Source organism: Clarias gariepinus, chromosome 9, assembly GCF_024256425.1.
Source record: "Clarias gariepinus isolate MV-2021 ecotype Netherlands chromosome 9, CGAR_prim_01v2, whole genome shotgun sequence".
In the NCBI taxonomy this organism is placed as follows: domain Eukaryota; kingdom Metazoa; phylum Chordata; class Actinopteri; order Siluriformes; family Clariidae; genus Clarias; species Clarias gariepinus.
In genome coordinates, this window is record NC_071108.1 from 6,885,353 (window position 1) to 6,911,084 (window position 25,732).

General features: G+C 39.0%; 1 protein-coding gene across 1 annotated transcript; it reads left to right on the forward strand.

Moving 5' to 3' along the window:
- The first annotated feature begins 3,469 nt into the window (after positions 1-3,469).
- mapk13 (mitogen-activated protein kinase 13) lies at positions 3,470-23,239 on the forward strand. Its single transcript, XM_053503680.1, has 12 exons — positions 3,470-3,853; positions 6,155-6,284; positions 9,624-9,682; positions 11,860-11,965; positions 13,120-13,149; positions 17,758-17,805; positions 17,944-18,058; positions 18,285-18,356; positions 18,613-18,692; positions 18,924-19,002; positions 21,596-21,769; positions 22,047-23,239. Exons 1-12 carry the CDS (start codon positions 3,651-3,653, stop codon positions 22,127-22,129), a joined length of 1,179 nt encoding a protein of 392 aa, XP_053359655.1. The 5' UTR covers positions 3,470-3,650; the 3' UTR covers positions 22,130-23,239.
- The last annotated feature ends 2,493 nt before the right edge of the window (positions 23,240-25,732 follow it).

The following is a 25,732-nucleotide window of genomic DNA, read 5'->3' on the forward strand; positions in this document are numbered from 1 at the left end:
ATTAAGCTTATTAACCTCGAAACAAATAAACATTATGTTAAATTAATCTGTAAGGTTTAGGATCTGTATATAAAAAGATTTTTTTAATTAACTTTTTTTTTTATTATGGTGCCAATAAATAAATGTAAGGTTATTAATTTTCCTAGTATGTCTAATAATTTTATATCCATCCATCCATCCATCCATCTCAGAACCTCTGTGGTCCAACTAGTTAAGACCATTTATGACCACGGTGGGATGGTAATTCTATGCTGCGGCCTGAAGAGGTCTGTTTTGTCTTTTGTTTATTTGTTTTAACTGAAAATCAGATCTAGAATAAGCTTAACTAATAATATATAAAATAAGTCAACTAATAATATTCTTATAAGTACTTCTTAGATGTGCAACTTTAATTACTACATTTATTTTTAACGTTTACACTTATCGCTGTGCATTTACACACTTTTCGCAGAAGTACTAAAACAAGAATTCTAGTTATTTTTCGTTGTTGGAATTTTTATTTCTTTTTATTAAGAAGGTGCCCCATAAAACAACATCATTTTTTGAATGACTTTGTTGAAAATAATTTATTTACTGATTAAACATGTACATTCCAAATATTCATTCTTTCATCTTCTATGGGAGACTACAGGGTACACCCTGGACAGAGTACCTATCCATCGCAGGGCACACACACAATATTGGTGTGTATTTTGGAAACACAAATGGAAAATTTGGGCATTAGCCTAATCTTCATGTCTTTGGACTGTAGGAGGAAATTAGACTATCTAAAGGAAACCCACAAACACGGGGAGAACATGCAAACTCCACGCACATAGACCCGAGGCGGGAATCATACCCTCGAGCCAGGATGTGCAATGCCACCGTGCTCGTGCTGCCAAACATTCTGAACACCAAATACCATACTGCTCATTCTGTATTGGTTTGTGAAGGGTCTAAGAATCCCTGTCCGAGGTCACAACGCAAGGGACACCATGGATGACATACCCAGAGGCGCTGCTTGTCAACAAGCACTTGCTTGCGGCCCCATGTCAGTGGGGGGCCCTTGTAAAGTTTGCCTAGGGCGTCAACAGGCTGTAGAATCTTCTGAGCACACCCACATACAGTACACACTACAGACAATGTGGAAATGCCCATCAGCCTACAGTGCATGTCTTTGGGCGGTGGGGGGAACTGGATGACCTTGAGGAAAGCCACAAAGCACCAAGAGAACCTGAGGCAAGATTCAAACCTCCCAACCCTGGAGATGTGATGCAACCATATAAATAGTGACAAACTAAAGTACAGTTTGAGAGACAATACAGTATGTTATAGAAGCAATTTACCCCCAAAAAATCTAAAAAGTAACCAAAGTAATCCAAATCAAATTTTTCAGTTTAACCCGTGCATTTTACAGTACAAGGACATCCCAGTGCACAAAGCAAGGATTATAAAAACATGGATGATGAGTTTGATGTGGAAGAACTTGACTGGAATGCACTGACCCCTGACCTTAACCCCATCAAGCACCTTTGGGATAACTGGAACAGAGATTGTGAGCCAGGCCTTCTCGTCCAACATCAGTGCCTGACCTCATAAATGCTTCACAGAATGAATGGCCCTGAATTCCCCAAAACACTCCAAAACCTTGTGGACAGCCTTTCAAGAAGAGTTGAAGTTGTTACAGCTGAAAAGTGGACCAACTCCATATTGAAGAATATGTATTTGGATACAATGTAAGTTTGGTCAAATACTTTTGTCCATATACAGTAGGAAATAAAGTATTTGATCCCCTGCAGACGTTCTACATTTGCCCACTTGAAAAGAATGAAGGGGCTATAATTTTATCAGCAAAATCTAGAGACAGAATATCAACCAAAATCCAGAAAAAATACATTATGTAATAGTTCTAAACTGAGTTGCATTTAAGTGGGTAAAATAAGCATTTGGCAAACACAACCCTTGGCAAGCACAGGGGTAAGATGGTTCTTGTAGTTGGTTAACAGGTTTGCGCACATCTCAGGAAGGATTTTGGTCCACTCTTCTTTTCATAGCTTCTCTAAAGTTGTAAAGGTTTCTTGCCTGTCACTTGGCAATTCGAAATTTCAGCTTCCTCCATAAATTTTCTATAGGATTAAGGTCTGCTTTTTCTTGAGCCACTCCTTTGTTGCCTTGGCGGTATGTTTTGAGTCATTGACATGCTGGAAGACCCATCCACGACCCATCTTCAGTTTTCTGACTAAGGAATCTGGCTGAGATTATACAATACATTGGCCTGTACCTTTAGCAGACAAACAGCCCCAAAGCATGATCTTTCCACCTCCTTGCTTGACTGTAGGGATGGTGGGGACTGTAGATACCGTATATACACTGCATATACTGTAGACTGCATATGCACTGCATATAGACTGTATATACACTGCATATAGACTGTATATACACGCTATATGGACTGCATATACACTGCATATAGACTGTGTATACACCGCATATAGACTGTATATACACTGAATATACAGTAGACTGTATATACACTGCATATAGACTGTATATACACGCTATATGGACTGCATATACACTGCATATAGACTGTGTATACACCGCATATAGACTGTATATACACTGAATATAGACTGTATATACACTGAATATAGACTGTATATACACTGCATGTAGACTGTATATACACGCTATATGGACTGCATATAGAATGTGTATACAGTGCATATAGACTGTGTATACACGCTATATGGACTGCATATAGAATGCATATAGACTGTGTATACAATGCATATAGACTGTGTATACACTGCATGTAGACTGTGTATACACTGCATATATGGACTGTGTTGTTGTTGGTCTTTCGGATGCTCCCGGCGAGGGGTCGCCACAGCGGAATACCCAGTCCATACTACAACATGGCACAGATTTTACGCCAGATGACTTCCTGACGCAACCCTCCCATTTTTATCCGGGCTTGGGACCAGCACTGCATCCAGTGGCTGGGATTTGGGCACTGGCTGGGAATCGAGCCTGGGCCTTCCGCATGGCAGGCAAAACACCTACCACTGAGCCACCAGCGCCCTATATGGACTGTGTATACACTGCATATAGACTGTGTATACACCGCATATAGACTGCATATATACTGTATATACACTGCGTATAGACTGTGTATACACTGCATATATATTGTATATACACCATATATAGACTGAATCTCACAGAATTCAGGCTATATACAATGTGTTTCACAGAAATACAACTCAATTTATATAATAAAAACAAATTCCTCTATTTCTTTGTAGGTGGACAAACTTATAAAATATACAGTAATCAAATAATTATTTCCCCCACTGTATAAATGTATGAATAGTGAGAGTGGTGCACTGTGTGTTTATGCTGCGCGGTTTAAACTTTATTTCGAATCGCGTCAGTGAATCATTAAGATCGGTTCACTTCCACGAGTCACTTGAGAGCGGATTGCTTGTGAATCACTGAGCTCGTGAAAACAGAGCGCCACCTCTGATCGGAACATTAGGCGTTTCCTTCGCCAGCAAGACAGACCGAAAGCAGACTTTCACCATGGCTTTCCGAGGTGAGACGAGCGCGCGCGGTGTGTGACCGCGGCCTCAGAACCAGTCGCGCGACTCCCGCCGTTTCCTGCGCGGATGCGAACGCGAGCCCAGGAGCGCGCGCGAGAGGCAGAGAGTACGAGAAGCGATCCGTCCGTCCGGTCGGCCGCAGGGATGGAGGAGCCGCAGCAGCAGCAGCAGCAGTTCACCCGCGAGGAGATCAACGGCACCGTGTGGGAAGTTCCGGTCAAATACTCGCGGTTAAAGCAGATAGGCACCGGCGCCTACGGCACAGTGTGGTGAGTGAGGGCGGATTTGGGGACGGTGTGTATTTGCATGAAGAGCGCAGATGATTCACTGCGTAAGCCCGTGTAGCTTTCACTAATGCTCTCACTAACACTGTTTTCTGAGCCTGGGTTATGCTCAAGAGTTTAAGGCCTTAAATCACCGGGGGAAACATTTCTCTCCGCTCTGATCTTTAACTGCAACACCAACCTGTCTTTACACTGCGTATAGACTCTATATATACTGAATATAGACTGCATATACAATATCTATACTTGTCATATAGACTGCATATAGTCTTTGTATACACTGAATATAGACTATATATGCACTGAATATAGATATATATATATAGACTGCATATACACTGTGTATACAGTGCATATAGTGTAAATACATTTCATATAGACTGCATATAGTCTTTATATACACTGTAGATTCTTTATATACCCTATATATAAACTGCATATACACTGCATATAGACTGTATATAAACCTCATATAGACTGAATATACATTGCATACAAACTGCATAAACACTGCATTTAGACTGGCATTTGCCCTTACTTGTCTTGTCATCTTCCTTTGCCTGTCTTTGACTTCCTTTGCATCTGTGCTGCCTCAGCCCTTGACCATTGTTTGCCTGCCTTTTGCTTGTTTTTTGTCAGTTTTGTCCATCCTTTGAATGTCTTTCTCTCATCCATTGCCTGTCTTTTGCCTGCCTACGTATATACTGATATTTAAATCTTCCTTTTGCTTGTGTTTTGTCTGTGTTTTTGCCCGCATTTTGTCATTTTCCGCCTGTCATTCATTTATTCCTTGTCTGTTTTGCTCATGCTTTGCTTGTCTTAACGCTTATACTTTTCCTGTTTTTGCCTGTCATCTGCTTGTCTTTTTCATGTCCTTTGCTCGTTCTTTTGCCAGTCTGTTGCCTGCCTTTTGCCTGTACAGTCATGTTTTTTCTGTCTTTTTGCATATCTGTCTTACTTTTTTTGTTTGTTTGTTATTTCTTTTTTTTTTTTTTTTTTTACATTTTGCAACGTCAATGTCCAAGTGGTTCGAATGCCCTTGTTATCATTAGATAACAACGGACGAGCTGAAACGTTGTAAACTAACACAGTTATGTAACAGTGGATTATGAATCATGCTGTCCACTGGCAATGGAACCCAACGAATGCAAATATCTTAAGCATACATTTTCATTTATTTCACTATTAATTATCTAATAAGCATGTTTACCAGTGAAATGTCAGTCCGATTCCAAAATGCTGCTGCACACACACACAAACACACACTCACACAGATGCACGCTCACTTCCTGTTAGGTTTCTATTGAAACCAGCAAGACATGAAACAATCTAAAAGGAAAAGGGGGTTTGAAACCCCTCGTGTTGTTCACAACGGTAGACACCCGAATAAAAGCTCTTATGTTCGAGACTGGCGGTGGCATGCATTTTGTCTTTCTGCATTTCTTGACTTAAAAAAAAGCCACACCTTGGTATAATCATTATCTCATCTGTACGTTGGAGTTGCATAGATGTTGTATACATGAGAAGAGCATTACATGGTTTTTATAAAGCATTAATAACATCAAATTCCACTTCTTCTTAAGCTTCGTTTACATAACGACACCCGCCTACACTCCCCCCCCAAACAGCCACAGAGCTGCAGGTTGACATTTGCATGATGCAGTGGTTTACATTAAGAATACTTTCACCTTGATGTTCCATTGAACTCTCAAAACACCCACTGTGACTTTGTAGCTTAGTGTTAAAGCACGACACTACAGGTATGCCATAGACTCGACATACTGTAGAATCGAGTGGCAACAGATATTAAAACAACAACTACATTATTAAAACAATACGCAACCAGTATAACGATTAACTTTAGCATTAGCTTAATGATTGAAGTCTCAAATGACGATAAGTTCTAGGGGACCATGAACGATCTGGTTTAAATGTTTAGGTCTTTAATCTGGATTTTAAAACGTGTCGAACTTGTTTCTAATATTTCACAGTTTAGACGTCATATAAGAAAAAAACATCTGCTAGATCCTTGGACTAAATAATAAAGCTTTCTCAGCTAAACAAAGTGCTCGAGCAGAATTAATCCATTTCAGAAGATGAGTCAGAGCTCAATACAGCATCAACAAAAAGGTTGTATTCAACCCAAAAACTAATGGTCAGCTTATGTAATTCAAGTAATACTGGAGCACTGTGATGTGGCGCACAGATACTGTACAGCTTCGTCATCCTGCGGTGACTTCTTTCACCAATATTTTCCCCTCAAACCTCATCCTGTGTCTCTCACAGCTCAGCTATCAATGACAAGACCCAGGAGAAAGTCGCCATCAAGAAGCTCCACAGGCCCTTCCAGTCTGAGATCTTTGCGAAGAGGGCCTACCGCGAGCTCAGGCTGCTGAAACACATGAAGCATGAAAATGTAAGTCCTCGATTTTACACGTGTTCTTTGGGCCTTGCTTTTGTCGGCCGTGGACTTTGACAAGGTTGTTGCTTTAACATTGGACGGTTGATAAAAAAAATAAATAAATAATTATTTCACTTGCACTGTGTCCTCCGGTATCTGCTGCTGTTAAAGATTTCTCTTTAAATGTGTCAACATGAAGGATCTGAAAGGGCACTTACTTTCCTAAAGTCGGTTCAGTTGACCTAAAGTTTGTTGCGAAATAAGCTTTAAGTGTTGTGCGGGTGGGGTCTTAGAGAGCCGCACCACGGGATGTAATATAGGGGGGTCAACGAAATAGGAGGATGTGAGAGTTCTTATGATATACACTTGGGGAACTAAAAAGGAAACAAAGGAAAATTGAAAACACAAAACAAACACAAAATCTCCTCGAGACCGAATGGGGCTTTGGAAACTATAAATAAACCCTCATCCCCACTCCGGACGAGTCAACCCTTTCTCTAAGGGCCTATGTCTGCTACATGTACTTTTAAACCTCAGCTTAGGCTGAGAGCGCACGCTTGATGAGTTGCCTGCTGCTCTCTTTTTTTTTCTAAAAACGCCGCCTTTTTATAAAGACGTTGGCTGGGTCTTTGTCTTTGTCTTTATCTTAAAGCCCTGAGAACTTACCTGGTGCTGCCTAATGTTCGCACGAAGCGTCCAGGTATTAGGAGCCTTAAACAGACACGTTGCCAGGTGCAGCACATCCACCCTTACAGCTGATTGCTTTAATCTCTCGCGGACTTAGGGCATGAGGACAGGGTACACCCTGGACGGAGTGCCAATCAATTTCAGGACACACGCACACATACTGTATACACACACTCACTCGCTCATTTAATGACTACAGGCAATTTGGGAACACAAATTAGCCTAATTTGCATGTCTTTGGACTGTGGGAGGAACCCAGTACCTAGAGGTGCAAGACGACAGTGCTAACTATTATGTCACCAGACCACCCCGGTGATCTACGGTTTGAAAGAAAATTACAAATAAAAAACACTGTTAAAATTTTTTTATAGTATCTTTAAAAAAGTGTTTTGTTCTCTAGTCGCAATAAGTTTTGGTGCAGTAACTGTAGCTTTAGAAGGAACACATGATGCTCTTAGCAGTACAGTGTTTATATAATTGTTGGCACAGATTGTTTTCATTCCTTCGGAGCTTAATTTAGTTTTGCCCTCTTATTAATAATATATGGCTACAACAATTTTCTAGTTATACCAGAATGTAAAAAGTAAAACGCGGAATTCCAAATTTAACAAAAATTAAAAATTGTCTTTAGTACTATAACAAGTACTTTAAAAATAATAACATGGATAAACACATCTGAAACCCTTTTTAACGGTAAGATGCAATCATCTCATTCAGTTAAATAACTAGCTAAAAATGGACAATATGTAGAATTAAATGTGCATTTTCGAAGACATTCACTGTTTAGTTCACAGCGGTTCTTGCTCAGCATTAAAGTATTAAAGGAACCAGATTAAACCAGACATTCAAACACATTGCATTCGGGTTGCTTGTGTTCAGGCAGATCCCCACCTGGTTATAAATCTGTAATGGTCTGAGAATGTGCTAAGACAAGCCCTGACAGTGCAGCTTTAATAAGATATAGTTTGAGAGGTGTTTAGTGATCATATCATTGATTCATTATCAGCTGAAGTCTTGAGAGAGCCCTGGTTTCTTCATATTTCACTTTCCAAGGGCCAAGTATTTTTTATGTAGTTTTCAGGAATAGTTCTCCAGGCTTCCTGAAGGACTTTTTTTTTTACTCTTATTTTTGGCAAGCCTCCCTATACCTGAGCGGTTTCAGAGGAAATTCTATTGTTTGTTAAACCACACAGTGATCTGTAAATCAATCGTGCATAAAAGAAAAATGAAATCTAACATGAGGCACGAACCACTGAGACACAGGTTGAGAGATGACCAGGACGATGATTAGTATACTGCTGATGCTGAGTGGTTGGAACAGAGAAGAGGGGAAATGAGGTTGCTGCTCAGGTTGTTACATAATCAACCAATTTTAAGTTCTAACTCTAGACACTGTGCAGACTGACACATTGAAAAAATCTTCGTAAAATATGAAAAAAAAATTAGGGGTAGCTTAATACCTTTGCACAGCACTAGTTCCCTGTGATGTTACACAAGAGAAGGTTGGAAGCTTCTTATAGTCTAATTGATAGCATTTGAGTCACTTGGGGTTGTTCCTGTGGATGCATTTTAAGGTCTACCTTCAAAAATCAGTGCCTGTTTAAAAGAAAAAACATTAAAAGAAATCAGCCGGTACGTTGTCATTCATGGGAGCAGTTTCCAAATGCCTAAGGGTACGACGTTCATTCTATACAAATAATACTAATCAAGTATAAACACGATCATTCAGCTCTGAAAGAGATATATGTTCTTTGGTACGAAAAGTACAAATGAATCCCAGAACATCAGCAAAGGACCTTGTGAAGACACTGGAGGAAACGGGAACAAACGTATCTACAGTATATCCACAGCAAAACAAGACATAACCTGAAAGGCTGCTCAGCAAGGAAGAAGCCACTCCTTCAAAACTGCCAAGAAATAACTGCCAGATCAAGGTCTTAAGCTGCACATGGGGATGTGAGTAAGATCTTACTTTTTGGAGAAATGTCCTCTGGTCTGATCGACCATTGTCATGTCTGGATGGAAAAGGATCAGGCTTGCAAGCCCAAGAACACCAACCCAGCCGTGAAGCACGGGAGTGGCAGCATCATGTTGTTCGTGAACTTTGAAGCAAATTGAAGCAACTTTTTAAGACATCAACCAGAAAATTAAAACATGATTGCAAAGAAAGTCAAGGTATCAGTCCATTGCAAAAAAAAAAACATGAACGAGCAAGAAGGCCTATAAACTTGACTCGGTTACAGAGGAATGGACTAAAATTCAAGCACCTTGTTGTAAGAAGCTTGTAGGAGGCGAACTGAAACACTTGACCCAAGTTAAACAATTTAAAGGCTAAGATTACTAAATACTACCTAAGTGTAGGCAAACGTCCGACCCACTTTGAATGTGATGAGTGAAATAGAAGCGGAAATAATTCTTTCTTTCTTCTATAATTCTGACGTTTTACATTATCAAAACAAAGTGTTGATCCCAACTGCCCTAAGACAGGAAAAGATTAAATGTCAGGAATTGTGAATTGTGTATTCGGCAAGGTACTTGTAAACTCCTGACTCCCACTGTATATTTAATGGATGCTTGAGTGTTCGAGTCACACTTATAAACAACATGATGTTGCAACTTTTTTTTTTTCATCCGAAATTCCCTCTTATCATTTCCTGTCTGATCCAGGTGATAGGACTGCTGGACGTGTTCACCCCCGCCGCCAGACTGGAATCCTTCCAGGACTTGTGAGTCTCATTATTTACTGTGCGTTCTGTCATTAGATCATTAGATCCCATAATAAGCTCTGGAAAGTTTTGGGGAGTTGATTGATATTTTATAGCAGCTTAAAAAGTAATATTACATGTTTATTATAGAAATGTGCTGCTCGTAATTCTATAGTACAACAAAGTCAGACTTGTATAGCAGACACTCCACTAAGTCAGAAAGTATTACTGAAAGGATTGTTACTTAATCATGCAGTGTCTGGCCAAAAAATGTCACATACAATAATATTTTGTTAGCTTTCAGTTCTGATTACGGTGATGATTACCAATTCATGTGTTGAAATGTTACCTCGTGATCTTAGAACCATTCTTTCACAATTAGACCTGAAATAATAAAAGAAAAGCATAGATGTGCTACTCCGATGATTCAGTACATTCAGGTCACCAGCTGACTTGGTTTTCTTGCCACATAATGCTGCTGAGCCTCGACCTGCCCTAATGAAGCAACCCCAGATCATAACACTACCTGCAAGGGCTTGTACACTGGGCACTATGCATTTCCTTCTTACCCTGACACATTCATCACTCTGAAATAGGCTCAGTCTGGACTTATTCGACTACAAGACATTTTTTCCATTGCAAAGGCCAATCGTTAAGCTTCCTAGAAAAGGTTTCATTTAGTCTTGTTTTTGTTAACGCTCACTAACGTGTGGTTTCTCATGGCCACACAGCTGTTTAGTCTCGATCCTGTGAGTTCTCATCACCATGTGTGAGAAAATAGTGTTACCTTTACTAGCTCAGATTTTTACTCTATTTTTTTATGGTTTAACTTCACCAAGCATTTGTGTTAATTACAATTGTGTCCATTCATCACCTTTTCTCTAACTACATTTATTCTGTGAAGTCGATGGTTCAGAACTGTCCTTCCAGGTTTTAATAATGCATTGGACATTTCTTAACCCAATTCCATTCATGCCAGCTTTTTTTTGCCAGGCAGGTAGTGTATGTTACGGTGGCAAAACCAAATAACAAAAACAAAAACAAAAATAACAAATTTAAAAACAAAATTAAAAAAATGAGAAGCAAAATAACAAATTTTAGAAACAAAACAGCAAAGCTGAAAACAAAATAACAAAAACAAAAACAAAATAACAAAACCGAGAAACAAAATAACAAATTTAAAAACAAAACAACAAAGCTAAAAAACAAAATAACAAAACCAAAAAACAAAATAACAAAAAAATCAAAAACAAAATAACAAATTTAAAAACAAAACAACAAACCTAAAAAACTAAATAACAAAAATCCCAAAAACAGAATAACAAAACTGAAACAAAATAACAAAACTGAAACAAATCAGAAAACACGACGACAATTCAAACAAACCAAAAAAGGTAGGTATAGTTTGCGAAAAATCTTCGCACTGATTGGATAAGACATTTGACCAATCAGTGGTAAGAATCAACAAACTGAAAAAAGGTAGATTAAGTTTGAGAATAAAGTTTTTACCGGTGATCTTAAGTGGCAGATGTCTCGTCCAATCAGCGATAAGATTTTCATTTGTAAACTGTACCAACCTTTTCCGGTTTACTTGAATTGTCGTGGTGTTTTTTGATTTGTTATTTTGTTTTCGGTTTGATTATTTTGTTTTTGTAGTATATTTATTTATATAATACATTTTATTTAACATTTATGAGTGTCATTGCTTTGTAACAGTTAGTCAGATTTCTGCCAACTCTGAGACTTCTGTTCTTTCCAGTTGTTCCTTAACACTCAAAGTTATTATTGTTCTTTCGGCTGCTCCCAATAGGGGTCACCACAATGGAAATTTCTTTTTTCCACATACCGTCTTTTGGCAGAATTTTGCACTGTGTATTCTCTCTGTTATTTTTTATCTAGGCCTGGGACACATTAAAGGATCTAATATACAGATAAACAGTATATCTCTCTTTGCCTAAATGCCATGGTCTGAAGGAAATAAAACACATAAGGGTGCGCTATTGTTGTAAAATAATCAACTTCTGCCTCACTTCGCCCCAGTGTCGGAACACAGCACACATTATCAGTTTTTATTCTTTTCATGGTAAATGAGTGGAGCCTATAGTCTTTACAGCAGTGATGCTGACCCATTAAAAGTTAAAAGCTATCATTTTTATGCTTTCCCTGTTTAAAGACAACTAATACATTTTCTGTTTTAGCTACCTGGTGATGCCGTACATGTACACAGATTTGTCCAAGGTGCGAGGCCTGCTCTCAGAAGACCGTGTGCAGTTCCTGGTTTACCAGATGCTCTGCGGACTGAAGGTAGAAAAAAGAATCCACAAATCTCTCTTTCAGAAAGAACAATCACAGTTAGGAGGAATAAATTTAGGATGATGTTCTCTTATGTCCATCTCTCATACCCGAAAATACTGTTAGAGTATATCTGCTGTAGTTTCAACTAAGTGTCATATTGTTGGGGATTTGAGACAGTTATTGACATGAATCAGTAATTCAGCACATTGTTGTACTTTAAATTCGTAATTAAACATTTTTGGTGTAATAAGAAAAAAAAAAACAATTTTTTTTTGTAAAATTCTTTTTCAAATTCTTTTTATTCTTCATTATAGTATAGTAACTGTTCATGTGGAGCAACAGGTTTAATGCGAAATAAGGCCAGGATCTCAATTACTGCACAAATAAATAAATAAATAAATAAAGACATCACAGGTTCCTTTGAGCTCGGTCAAAAAACTGTGATAATTTACTAGCAGCCACAAAAGAAACTAATTTGTATTTATATTATTATATAAAAACTATTTATTCATACCATAAAACTTTCCTCTAAAAAGCCTAAAAGTCTTGTAATAACAAACCAGATCAGGAGTGTAATGTCAAATAATTTTTTTTTATTGCGTTTTTTTTTCTTTCACAGCAAACTGACGTTTAGTACTATGGAGTCCGGTTCTTGATATTACTCACATTACAGCAGCTAGAAAACTTTACCTTTCTGACTTGTTTGCTGACACTGGAGACACTGGGAACCATAGAGCATTCCATAGAGAAAGCAATGATTTGGACAATGTTTTTTATTTGTAAAACAGCAGAACGTTGTAAATCTGTGTAGATCATATAGAGCATCCACCATACCAGCCCTGCGAAATCAGTTACTATGGAAACGATCATGTGTGAGAACGAGTGCGTAATATAAACCTGCATGTTGCCTCGGAGTGAGAACTACAGCATGTTCCGACCGGTTAGATTTGAGAATTCAGCCGTGCTGGTGTGTAAACAAAGTCCCTATATCACACATGATCTTTACTTTTATTTCTACAGCTTAAGGATACAAGTAAGCAGTCTGGAAATCATAAAACCGCTTGAACGTAGAAGAGAATCAGTTTTGAACCCAGACAGAAAGTAGGATTGAACATGACTAATTGCTCGAAGCTAACTCATGTTTTTTTCATATCTCTCCGCAGTACATTCACAGTGCTGGCATCATTCACAGGGTAAGTGTTTGGCAGCAAATAAACAGCATCTGTCATTGATCACGAATTCAACACTTTGAATCAAACCTCTCTCTTTGTAAAAAAACGCTTTAGCTATTAAGTAAAACAAAAAATTAAATAGTCCTTTAAATCTTTATAAACTAGTTTTTAGTATGTCATTAGAATCATCACTGACACTTTGGGTTTAATCGTGTTTATCCCGAGTTCTTCCATGCAAAAAAAAAAAATCACTGACAAATGAGAAATATAATTTTTTCCCTTATGAGGTAATGATTAGTAATGATTGTTTTTATTATTATTGTTTGTTGGTTCCTTTTCACCCCTCACTGCACCATGAGAAATGTATTAAATTCTTTTTTTTTTTTTTTTTTCTTCTCAATACCGCTAACCTGTACAGGGTTCTTGGGAGGCCTGGAGCCTATCCCAGGGGACTTAAAGACGATTACTGAAGAAATTATAAAGTAGAGGCGCAATTGCGCAACACTTTCCTAAGCAAAAACCTAAAAAGTTGCTCATTCCTAGGCCATGCTGTTTCAAAGATATGAGTACGTATGCAGGCTGTTATTCTACCGAGTGTGTGAGAGTCGAGAGGGCATGGCAGCTGCCACGCCTGCCTGGTTTGCATGGCAAACTCATGGAAACAGAAAATGTATATTAACTTAATGCAGAATGTCAGGACCTGTTTATTTTTACTTACAGTATCTCAGATGTTTTATATCTAAACATTTGGTTCTTGGGTTCGTCGAAACGAAGTTTCATGTGCGTAATTCAAAACATTTGCGTCAGGATGGCAGTTTTTCCAAAGTGGTGAAGTAGATTATAATTTCTTTCTTTTTTCGTGAAAATAAGACACAGTGCAAAATAAATGGATTTTTCTGGCCTACATAACCTACATAATTCTCAAACAGTTCTCAGTCCTCCACATTTAAGGTGCGAGCAAAGCAGGAGACCTGGCTCTACTTTTGCTCTACTTACTTTTATGTGGGTTTCTGTAAAATTGAACGAAATGCCTTGAGAGAGATTTCAGTAGTTTTTGGATGATTTGCTGGTGTAGTGGTTAGCACTGTCGCCTTGCATCTCCAGGGTCTGGGTTCGATTCCCGGCCAGACTGGATTCCTGTTTCTGTATGGCTGTTCTTCCCGTGCTTGGTGGGTTTCCTCCAGGTACTCCGGTTTCCTCCCACAGTCCAAAGATATGCAGGTTAGGCTAATTGGCGTTGCCAAAATTGCCCGTGGTGTGTATGAGAGCTTATGTCCCGGCGACCCTGAATACAGGATAAAGCGGTATAGAAGATGAGTGAGTGAAGTTTCGAGCGAGTTACGGGCCGTATATGAGGGAATTAATTATAATAAAAGTAGTTCAGTTTTTTCGAGCCGTTCTACATGACGTACATCTTGTTTTCTAATCAAACTAAAAACGAGTGAGCTGGGAGTCACAATTTGCCACTGATGCAAAACGAATCCTCTTAACTCGAAAATGGTGCATTTTGTACAAAATTCCATGTCACTCGGATAGGGCTGCTAATAACGATTTCTTTGATAATTAACACAGTTGTCACAATTACTCAAAAGCTCTTTTACTTACTTGTAAGCTCTTATTTAGTTAGCGGCTTTTAAATTATTGTAAAGTAATAAAGATGAATACTTTCGTTACAATGTCTTTTAATGAACTTTCCCGATGAAACTAAATCTAAAACCAAGGAAAAGCAAAGTAGCAGCAATAATATATAACTATTGAATATATATAACAAATTGTAATTATGGGAGTTGAAATGTTAAGAAAACTGAGATCAAGTCCATGGTTAACGGCGGAGTGAAGCGAGGTGAAGTGTGAAGGGCCTGACAGTGAGGTAAGTGAGAAAAGAACACACACCTGAGGAGAATATAGCTAATGTGTGTGTTTACGTGCGTTGCTGTGAGCCGAAAATAATATAGAGCACAAGTATGTGTATGTGTGTGTAAATGTTACTTACATTTACACACACAAATTCCCCTCAGGTGTGAATCCTTTCCCGCTAACCTACTATAACTCTCGCTTGGCCACGCCCCCGCCAGCACAAATTCTTTCCCTCCGATTCTTGCGTCTGTTTTGCTCGAGGTGAGAGTGAAATATTCCCACGCTTAGGAGACTTGCGCTATTACTCACTTCACTCCAGTGGGCCTACCACCTACATGCCAGAAACTGCTCTCAGCTTGTGTAAGTTTTTAGCCGCTCAACGTCATGATAATACTTATACTAATAGTCGATAACGTTGATTAACCGTTGCACCCCTACACTTAGGAGTGCGGTTTGATATAAGGTTAATGGTGCAACTGTTGGAGCAATTCCTTAGAAGAGCAACATATCCCCTGTCACCCAACCCTACCCCCCCCCCCACCTGCACCCCCCACCCTCCCAACCCCCCAAGTAATGCATTGGTACAGTGCTCGACCTATCATCCGGAGATCGCTAGTTCGATCCCTGGGTGATGCTGTAGCCTCCCGCAGCTGGGGGCCTAGAGAGAGCTGATTGGCCGAGCTCTCTCAAAGAGATGGGATTGGGAGCACTTAGTGCTCTGACATCGATCACGGCTCTACAGCCAATCGTCGCCTGTGATCTCACGCAAGCGGATAGCGCTGTCCTCTGAGTGTGTTATGCCGCCCCTAACGGTGTGTGAGCAAGCGGTTCTTAAGAAAAGAAAGATGCGGTCGGTTGGCGTCACATGGTTCAGAGGAAACACCGCGATAAGTCTTCGGCCCTCGCTGACTGGTAGTACTGGTAGTGGGAGCCCTCTAGTGACAGGGAAACGACTAAAAATATACGGTATATATAAAAATAAAAAAGAAATAAAAGAAAATCCGTACAAGCATATAATTCCTAGTGGCGTTGCAGCCTGCTCCCTCCACAGTTACGACCCACATTAACTGCCTAAATTACATTAAGTTTTCACCCTTAGAAAAAAAATGCAATAATAATAGTAGGGATGCCCTAAAGGCGCCCTTACTAATAACTGCCGAATGTTGCAAGATGAGCCAAACTTTCTGTGAAGCAGGCACTGACTTCTTTTGCTTTTAAGAAGCAACTTTTCAAATAAAACTTTTAATCCTATTTAAAAGGGTTTGCACTGCTACTTAAGTACCTAGATTCCTTTTTTGAGGACGGTGTTCATCACTGTCACAGAACGTTCATTGGAATCCTGCTTAATGTTATTTTTTCCTATTAACTTTTGAGAGAAGTGTAAAAAAAAAAAGCAAATATCATCACCATAGCAAAACTCAATTTAACGTTGGTGAATCAGGTTATATCTTTGTTTTCTTTTAGGCATGACCTTTTAAGGTAACTCAAGGAGCAGTTCTTATTCTTAGGTTTGACACTGGCTGGCATGTTTAGAACTGTTCAACACTTGCAGTATTAATGCTTGGATACTTGGGAGTTTCACAATGCGGTACAAAATGCATGACATCAGCCAAACTTTGTCATGGTACTTTTATTCTTCATCACTTCCTGGAAAGATTAACAGCTGATTTGTGTTTCATTGTTTCAAGACTACTGAATATGTAGTTGTGCTTTCTAATTCGAGCAGGTCTTCGGAGATGAATGATGAGCTGTTATTTGTTAAGTAGACTTAAGAAAGTCAAGTTTCCAAAGAGCTTGAACGAATCCACTGGCAGGACTGGCTGGGTATTCCAGAAAGTTGGTACAACCGCCCATATTTTTGCACCTCCATGCAGGAGTCAAGGACCAAGAACACTGCAGCAACAGCAGAATTTCTGCAGCAACAGCAAATAATCATGATGGAGCTTACAGTTCACTGATCACCAGCTGTGTCCGCATAAGAGAAACATTTGGTTTGGGAATCCGCGAGAACATACCCTCATGTGAATGATACTAAAAGTGACTGTGGAATGGTAAGACTTTGAGAGCTTGGACTGGACTTCAGGCCTGCCATTAAAGACTCATCCATACATTCACTCATCGTCTATAACGTTGTATCATGTATAAGGTGTCGCGAGGGGGCCTCAAGCCTATCCCAGGAGACCTATGGACTTTGACTTTGGACTGTGGAAGGAAACCCACCAAGCACGGGGAGAACATGCAAACTCCATGCACAATGAGGCGGGAATCAAACCTGGACCCTGGAGGTGCAAGGCGTCAACGCTAACCACTAAGCCACTGACTGCAAGGAGGTGTAAGGTGCAGAAGCTTTGTCACTAGTCGAAGAAGACATAGAAATGTTTAGGAACTTAACTAAGAAGAAGTTGGCACTTCAGATGGCACTTCCTCCCAATATTCAGTTCCTTATCCTCAATTAAAAGTGAAAATCCAAGCCATTTCCAATGGTGACAAGTTTGTGTTATTGTGCTTTCTGCAACATTGTCATAGTAACTATCACATACATCTAACTTTACCTTCATTTTATCAAAATATACCTCAAATAATGGATTGTTATAAAATTGAGGTATTGTACTAACCAGTCATTTTTCTCTACACTTCAGTGTTGTGTTTCTGTTGTTTTGTCTGCACTTTGTATAACACAATATTGAAGTCTTTTGTCTGGACGTTAAGTAATAAAAAGCATTAAGAGGAACAACCATTCTAACAACTATCTATTACTGTGTTTTTCTTCAGGATCTGAAACCAGGCAACTTGGCGGTGAATCAAGACTGCGAGCTAAAGGTCAGTTACAATGAGAAAACAGTGGTGAAAATGTGCAGAGGGTTTTGGATTTATTGATATTTTTTAGGTACTCGACTGATTGACGGTGTTAATGGGGTTGACGGATATTTCAGTACTGTCTTGCATCTGTGCCCGCAGATATTGGACTTCGGCTTGGCAAGGCATGCAGAACAAGAGATGACCGGTTATGTTGTGACAAGATGGTACCGAGCGCCTGAGGTTATTTTAAATTGGATGCACTACAACCAGACAGGCAAGATAACAGTCATGCATTTTTCATATTACGCCTTTAGGGCTGTTTTACTGCACTTTGATTAGAGTCCTGGCCTGTCCAAGAGTTGTGATTGTTATTGGGTATTGTAGAGTGTAATTTTGCAATTTGATTTTATTTTAATCCTGTTATATCCATCTGATGGTAGTGTTATATTAGTAATGGAGTTATATTTATTTATAAATTGTGTGTGCTGCCTGTTCTTTAGTGGACATCTGGTCAGTTGGGTGCATAATGGGAGAAATGTTCAACGGAAAGACACTCTTCAAAGGAAAAGACTGTATCCTTTAATAACCGTTTCTATCACCGTTGATCCTCTCATCGGGTAACAAGCGCTTCTGAGAATTTCAGCTCATTTCTGAAAATACTGTAGAGTCTGTACAGTCTGTATATCTGGCATGCTTCTTGCTTTTGAGTATCCTGGAGTGTGCCAAATGTTTTCTGGAGCATAAAGAATACATATAAATACATTGAATCGGTTTGATATAGCTGGAAATATACTGTATACCTTATAATCTTTGACCTTTACAAATCAGACATGGACCAGCTGGTTCAAATCATGAAGGTGACAGGGACGCCTGGCCCAGAATTCATTGAGAAACTCGAAAGCCAGGAGGTACAGTAAGAGATGAAACCTGAAATTTGGTTAATGCCCAGGTTGCTGTAATATTAATATTGATTCATAATACACATGAAACAGTTATCTCTTATGCAACACATCACACGCATATACCTTCCTTGTCATGTGATACTTTGAATATATATTTAAGACATCGATCAATACCTGTGTAAACTGGTTTTCTGTGTCAAATTATGTTTTAATATCTTCTCCGCATTGTGTGTGCAGGCAAAGAACTATGTGAAATCACTTCCCTTTTATCCTCGGAAAGATTTCTCAGCGCTGTTTCCCCGGGCCAGTGAACAAGGTGAGCAGACACACAGCAAAAGGCCACATTTAATGCCGGGTTTTGGTATCATATCAAAATACTGTCCTTTTTTAGTGCACATTCCACTAAATTTTATATCACACGCTGTAATTATTAATAACTATTTTATTCTGTTACTATTTCTCAGATACCGTCATTGACTAATGCCCACCACTTCCTCTTTGGGGAATTCCCTCTGCTATTTTAAAGAGAATACACACACACACACACACACACATTTCAGGTTTTTTTTGCCCCATGCAGCTTTAGTGCTGTAATGCTGGCAAACAGGTTGCACAAAGTACTAAGTTCATTGTTGCTGATGTTGCAGTGTAGTATATATTATTCAAGAGTTTCAGTGACTTTTTACCACAATCATTAGAATGGGAGGAAAATATGCAACATCTTGGTTGGTGATGCATTTATTCTAATAGAAAAACTATCCAATGAGCATCTGGTGGAAATGCCTTGTTGATGTTTGAGGTCAAGGAATGCTTGAATGGAAATGCTTGTATGACCGCTGGTGACAACAATTTTAAATGGAGTTTTCAGATAAAGAATATAAAGTATGAAATAAGAGAACAAAAATGATACAAATATGGAAAAAATATAGAGAAAAACTTTAGCTGTAACACTTTACAAAAATAAAATAGAATTGAATTGAAATGGCATCTGCATTTGGAAACGCATTGGAAACAGCAGAAACCTGGCAGATCAGTAGCTCAGAGCCTTAACACATTGAGCCACCAAATAGTAACTGTTTACAATTGTGGTGAGCAGAAAAGTATCTCCGAATGGGATGCTAAATCTCCCAGACACATGGTTTTCAAAATGACACTGTGGAAAAACATGCCCTGGTTTGAGCAAATGGAGCCAACCTGCCTTGGGTCTGCAGGTGGTGTTGGTGTTGGTGTTGGTGGTGTAATGGCGGGAGGAATTAAGCCTCTTAATACCAATAGGCCACAGACTATTTGATTATTATTGTTGATTAACACAATAACACTGATTATCAATTATACATTAGTTAACTGGTGACACGATCATGGGCACTCAAGGGTCATTTATGTTGTGGTGAGCAAAGCCTAGCCAGTCTAGTCCAATCCCACAGAAAAGCCAATGCAGAAACTTGCTGAAAAAAGGACTCCAGTGTACGAGAGCCTGCTTGTCACAGGGCCCATCAGACGAAGAGCCTCGGGCTCAGGGTCTGTTGCAGTGTCCCAGTTCCAAACACCACAGCGCACCACACAAGGGGAACGTACACAATATTACACACAAGATTATTAGTAATATACTATTATTAATAGTCGCCTATTACGGATGATCAGTATATAGCCACGATGTAGCCATTTTATTCCCCTAGGTGTTGCAATTTAAAACAGTTCCTATATAATTATACCATTACCACCAGCCTGAACTGCAAGCTTAGGGCAGGTTGGGACCATGCTGCATGTCACAGCATGAATTGAGATTCCTCATACCAGGTCATGTTTTATCAATCTTCAACTGTTTTAGTTTGGTAAATCTGTGCCCACTGTAGCCTTGGATTCCTGTTCTTGGCTGACACAAGTCAACCTGATGTGATCTGTTGTGTGGGCAACAAATAGTGCTCATTCCTCTGCCTAAGACCAGGAGCCTGGGGATGAAACAAAAATAAAAAAAACAACCTAATGCTACCTCCACATGGGGAAAACATGCACAGAAGTAGTATATTTGTTCTTTAAAAAAAGGATAAACAGATCAAGTATTTACATGGCTAATATACCTATTAAATTCTTTTTTTTTTTATTTGTCACATACACAGTCATACACAGTACAATATGCAGTGAAATGCTTAATTCTTCGCATATCCCAGCTTCTTGTTGGTAGGCAGGGGTCAGAGTGCAGGGTCTACCATTTTACGGCGCCCCTGGAGCAGAAACGGTTAAGGGCCTTGCTCAAGGGCCCACCCTCATTATTCCAATATATATATAAAAGCAGACAATGCGCATAAAAATTGAGCAGGGTGTGTGTGTTGTGTGTGTACATAAAGTATGCACATACTGTATATAATATACAAAAAAAGAGCACATAGAGAGAGAGTCTAGTGATATATACAAATATACAGTTTTATGTATATGTGTGTGTGTGTGAAAAATAGGAAAATAGGTCACGTGATGCATTTTTATCTTGTTTGGGCTTTAATTCTGATTATACAAGGGTCCATGTACCGTTACTAAGATCACATGTTCCCCATCCTAAAAATATACTAAAGCTCTTGACTTCTATTTGTATAATTTTTTTGGGGATAAACTTGCTCCAAGGTCTTCTTAGAAAAAAAAAATATATTGCTTCTGTCTTATTCATTTCCGTAACAAGGGCCCATTTGTATGATTAAGCTCTCACATCTGAATCAGAGTCAACTAGTCCAGTATGAAAAGAGTATTGGAATGCAGCGTGTCCAAGCTTGTCAGGGGTTGGTGGGGTGCATTATGCTTGTGCAGTAAACGAACTACAAATTACTTCAGAATGGCTTATGACTTTATTGTTTTTCTGTTTGATCTGTTGTATACTTTTGCCTTGTTCATCTAACCAAAAAACAAAATATTTCTGTCAGCGGTGGACCTGCTGGAGAAGATGCTGGTTTTAGACGCTCATACACGCATCACCGCTGATTGCGCACTGGCCCACAGTTACTTCGATGGCTTGAGGGATCCAGAAGACTGCCCGGAGCCCAAGCCATACGATGACAGTTATGACAATGCCACGCTGCCCCTAGAGGAATGGAAGAGTAAGTGCACAAGTAAACTAGTAGAGTGAATAAAAACATGTAATTTTCCAATAATCACTTTTAACGCATTAATTTTAATCTAATAGCATTTAGATCAACATTATACATACATTAGGATGCATCATCCGTCACGGTTTTGGTCTAGAAAGAAACTGCACATAAAAAAAGTGCGCACCAAATTCTAACCGAAATATGATTTTTTCAATTCACCTGATGTTATTGTTCCCTGGATACTGTTAGGTATAATGGTCTTATTTGCTGGATGTTTTCTGAACAGGGTTGTCGTTTAAAGAAGTGAAGAGTTTTGTTCCGTTTCCAAGAAGAGACTCGAAGAGGAGAAACACACTGACAATGTCTTAGTGATGTTACACTATGTCACAGCCACGCCTTTATGCAGACGATTGGTGCGGAGGAACGGCATGTATGAATGTTTACACGGAAATCTATTACAAGTCATGACAATCCAGGATGAGTCAGTAATATGAATGTACCTTTGTAGTGTGCCTGACAAGTAAGCTTAAGGATGTACTGCTGTTATAGTAGCAATCGCCTTTCATTTGTTGCCTTGAAGCCTGTGTTTTAGGTTTGGAAATATATTTTTTAAAAAAGGAAAAAAATTACATTCATTTGGATTCTTTAAATCAGATCGGCAATGTTGTGGCTTTGTGTGCTCAGGAGACAGAAAAAAAATATAACTAGATGTCTAGATACTATATGTCAAGAGCTGTACAGTTTTTCACTAGCAGGGTCCCTAGATATTGTTTGTAATACTGAATAGAGATTTTAAAGAATAAATAAATAAGTAAATGCAGAAGTGCCCATCAGAGTATACTGTACAATAAAGCATAGCACTGTGTATCAAAACCAGCTGAAGTGCTCTAATGTGGCACTGCTGTTCAAGAACTTAAACCCTTAAAACTACTTAACCTTGACGAAGAGCTGGAGAAGCAGATCAGAGGAAGAGATCGGGCATAATTAAAGTTCCCTTTAAAAACCCTGTAGTGGGTGTATCAGGAACTTCTCCAGCAACAGTTCAGCGGAAACCAGATCAAATTCAATGATATGATATATACATGACAGGTTGGCACATGCCATCAGTCTATTAATAGTGTCACCATTAGAGGGACTATGGATTGTGTGATATGGACTTTTTCTGTTACATTGGAATTTTTACTTTTCATTGATGATCATTTTCAACACAGCAGTTGCACGCAGTATGGTCTTACACATCTGGCCCATACCAGATGTGTAAGACCATATATGACGTTATACTGTAGGTATTGAGATATACTGTATGTAATGGTCATATGACAGGGTATGTTATAAAATGATTTGTGAATGTTGTTTATGGTGCATAGCTTTGTAAGATGCATTTGATAATGGTAATGAACCCAGTACACTTATGACAATCAATCATGTAGTATTTTGATGACATATTTTTAAATAAATGCCTTAAAAAGACTAGACGTATTTATGTCTGAAAAGATATGCTTTCTTTCTTTAATAGAATATATAATTTTCGTATTATTACTTTTTTTTATTCTTTAATTGATATGGATATTTAAGCTATTTCATGTCCCTGTGTTTCATTTTGAAAATGCATAAATGCACGAATCTCAGCATCCCACTAACATCTTTCATTTCTGTAAGCCAGGGACGGGAATCTCAGGCCACAGTGAACACAGGCTCACCAAAACTTGGTGAACCCGTGCGCAATGTCGCCTTGGATTCCTGTTCTTGGTTGACAGGAGCAGGACTCTTGTATCCCAGATTTTAATGTGCTGTTTGTTTGCAATGCATATTAATGTGAATGAAGCTCTTGATCTATTATGTATTATTATGATTTCATGCATTGCACTTCTGTGGCATAAGTGACTGACTGGATAATTCCACCACTGTGCAGGGGTATAAGCTCCTGTTAAAGGTTAAAAATGAATATTATAAACCAAAACATAAGATAAATATACTTTTTTTTTCCTCGATTATCCTCAATCATGTTCGGTTCCTGATGTATCTGTTAAACTCTGCTGTTATGTCACAATCAATAATGTTATTAATGTAGCTAACTACTTAAATATTTGTATTACTTATGATAATGGAATGAACATCAGATCTAAAACTAAATCTTACATTTATTTGCCAACATAATTTTGTCTTAAATATGACACAATAGACCAGCAGGTAGCGCTATAACCTCACAGCTCCAGGATTTGATCACTAATTTTACCTCCTCTCCCAAAAACATGCTGGAACGTTTGAAATGTGGAATTGTGTCCCACACCACGATGTGTTTCTGTCTCCTGCCATATTCATGGATATTCATAGATTCCAGGATAATTGTGACCTTGACCATGATGAAAAGAGATACTGAAGTTGAGTGAATAAAAACAATAGGATTACTGTATTATTTGATTATTTTCTTTTTTCATGGCATTTATTTACAGCACTGTGACTCAAGTGGTAGTATGGAAGTTTTATAACTCCAGGGTTTCTGATTCAATCATGAGCTCGGATTGCGGTCAATTTCGAATATATAACATGTTCTCGATATGTCTAAATGGGTTTCTCCGTGTTCCATATACTACCAGGACATACACCTTCTAATTCTATGGTATTTCCTGATTTTTATTTATTTATACATTGTAAAACAATGCCAAAGGCATCCAAAATATGCAATAATCTTATTTAAGCTAACCTGAGGAGATGGTTGTTAATTGGTTATTTTTGAGGCTGGTAACTTTTGAGGCTCGTTTCGCTGGTAAACGAACTTCTCCTCTGCAGCAGAGTAAGTTTTGGTCTTGCTTTCCTGGAAAGGTCTTCATGAGAGAGAGAGAGAGAGAGAGAGAAAGAAATAATTTGTTATCTATCTATCCATCTATCACGTGTGCGCATATGATGGACTGCTGCCCTCTCGAAGATGTATTCCTGCCTCCCATGCCAGGATGGACTTTGGATCCCCCACAATGTCAACCAAAATGGAGCAGTTACTATAAATGAATTTTGTTTTAAAGGAAATCTAAACCTTTTTCCTCCGTGTGTCTTATCTTTATGATAATAATGTTATATGCTAATTGTTCATGATTCTAATATTTTGCCCCGGGGCCCCTACGTGTGGGGCCCATGTAATACGGCGGTATCAGGGCTCACAGTGGGGTCCCCTCACTGGGCCTGCACTGGCATATTTTCTGGTGATACATAATTCAGATCTCAAGAGAGTTTTTCTTTTAAAAGGGTGTAAACTAATGCAAGATGTATTGGTTAGCACTGTCGCCTTGCACCTCCAGGGTCCAGGTTCGATTCCCATCTCTGTGTGCATGCTCTCCCCGTGCTTGATGTGATTCCTCTGGGTACTCCGGTCCAGTCCAAAGACCTGCAATTTAGGCTAATTGGCGTTCCCAAAACCCCCAATAGTGTGTAAATAAATGTGTTTTGTTTTTTTGTGTGTATGTGTCCTGCAATTCTCCTGGGATAGGATACAGGCCCCACAACCCTGAATACAGGATAGATCAGTGTAGACGATGAGTGTGTAAAATAATACAGAATTGCCATTGCCACGAACGGGCATGGTGGCTTAGTGGTAAGCACTGTCGCCTTGCACCTCCATGGTCCGGGTTAGGCTCCAGGCCCCGTAAACAGGATAAACTCAATAGAGTTGAGGTATAATTAATTGAATGCAACTTAAATTTATTGAGACATTTGCTTGTGTAGTTTTTTTTTCCTTACATGTGAATGCTATATATGTTTACTGAAGTTGTTTCAGACTTCCAGTCATTTCCCTGCCGTCTCATTTCTCTTCGAGCTTGAAATCTACCTCAGTGCTACAGTATGTGCAGCGCCTCTGTGCCAACTGGCTAAAACCTCTGACTGCAACAGCCAATAGTTGTATTGAGTGCAGTCGAAGCTAGCAGGCACTGCACCTTTCCCATCAACCAGTAGTACAAGCCTTCCTTGGGTGTACACTCT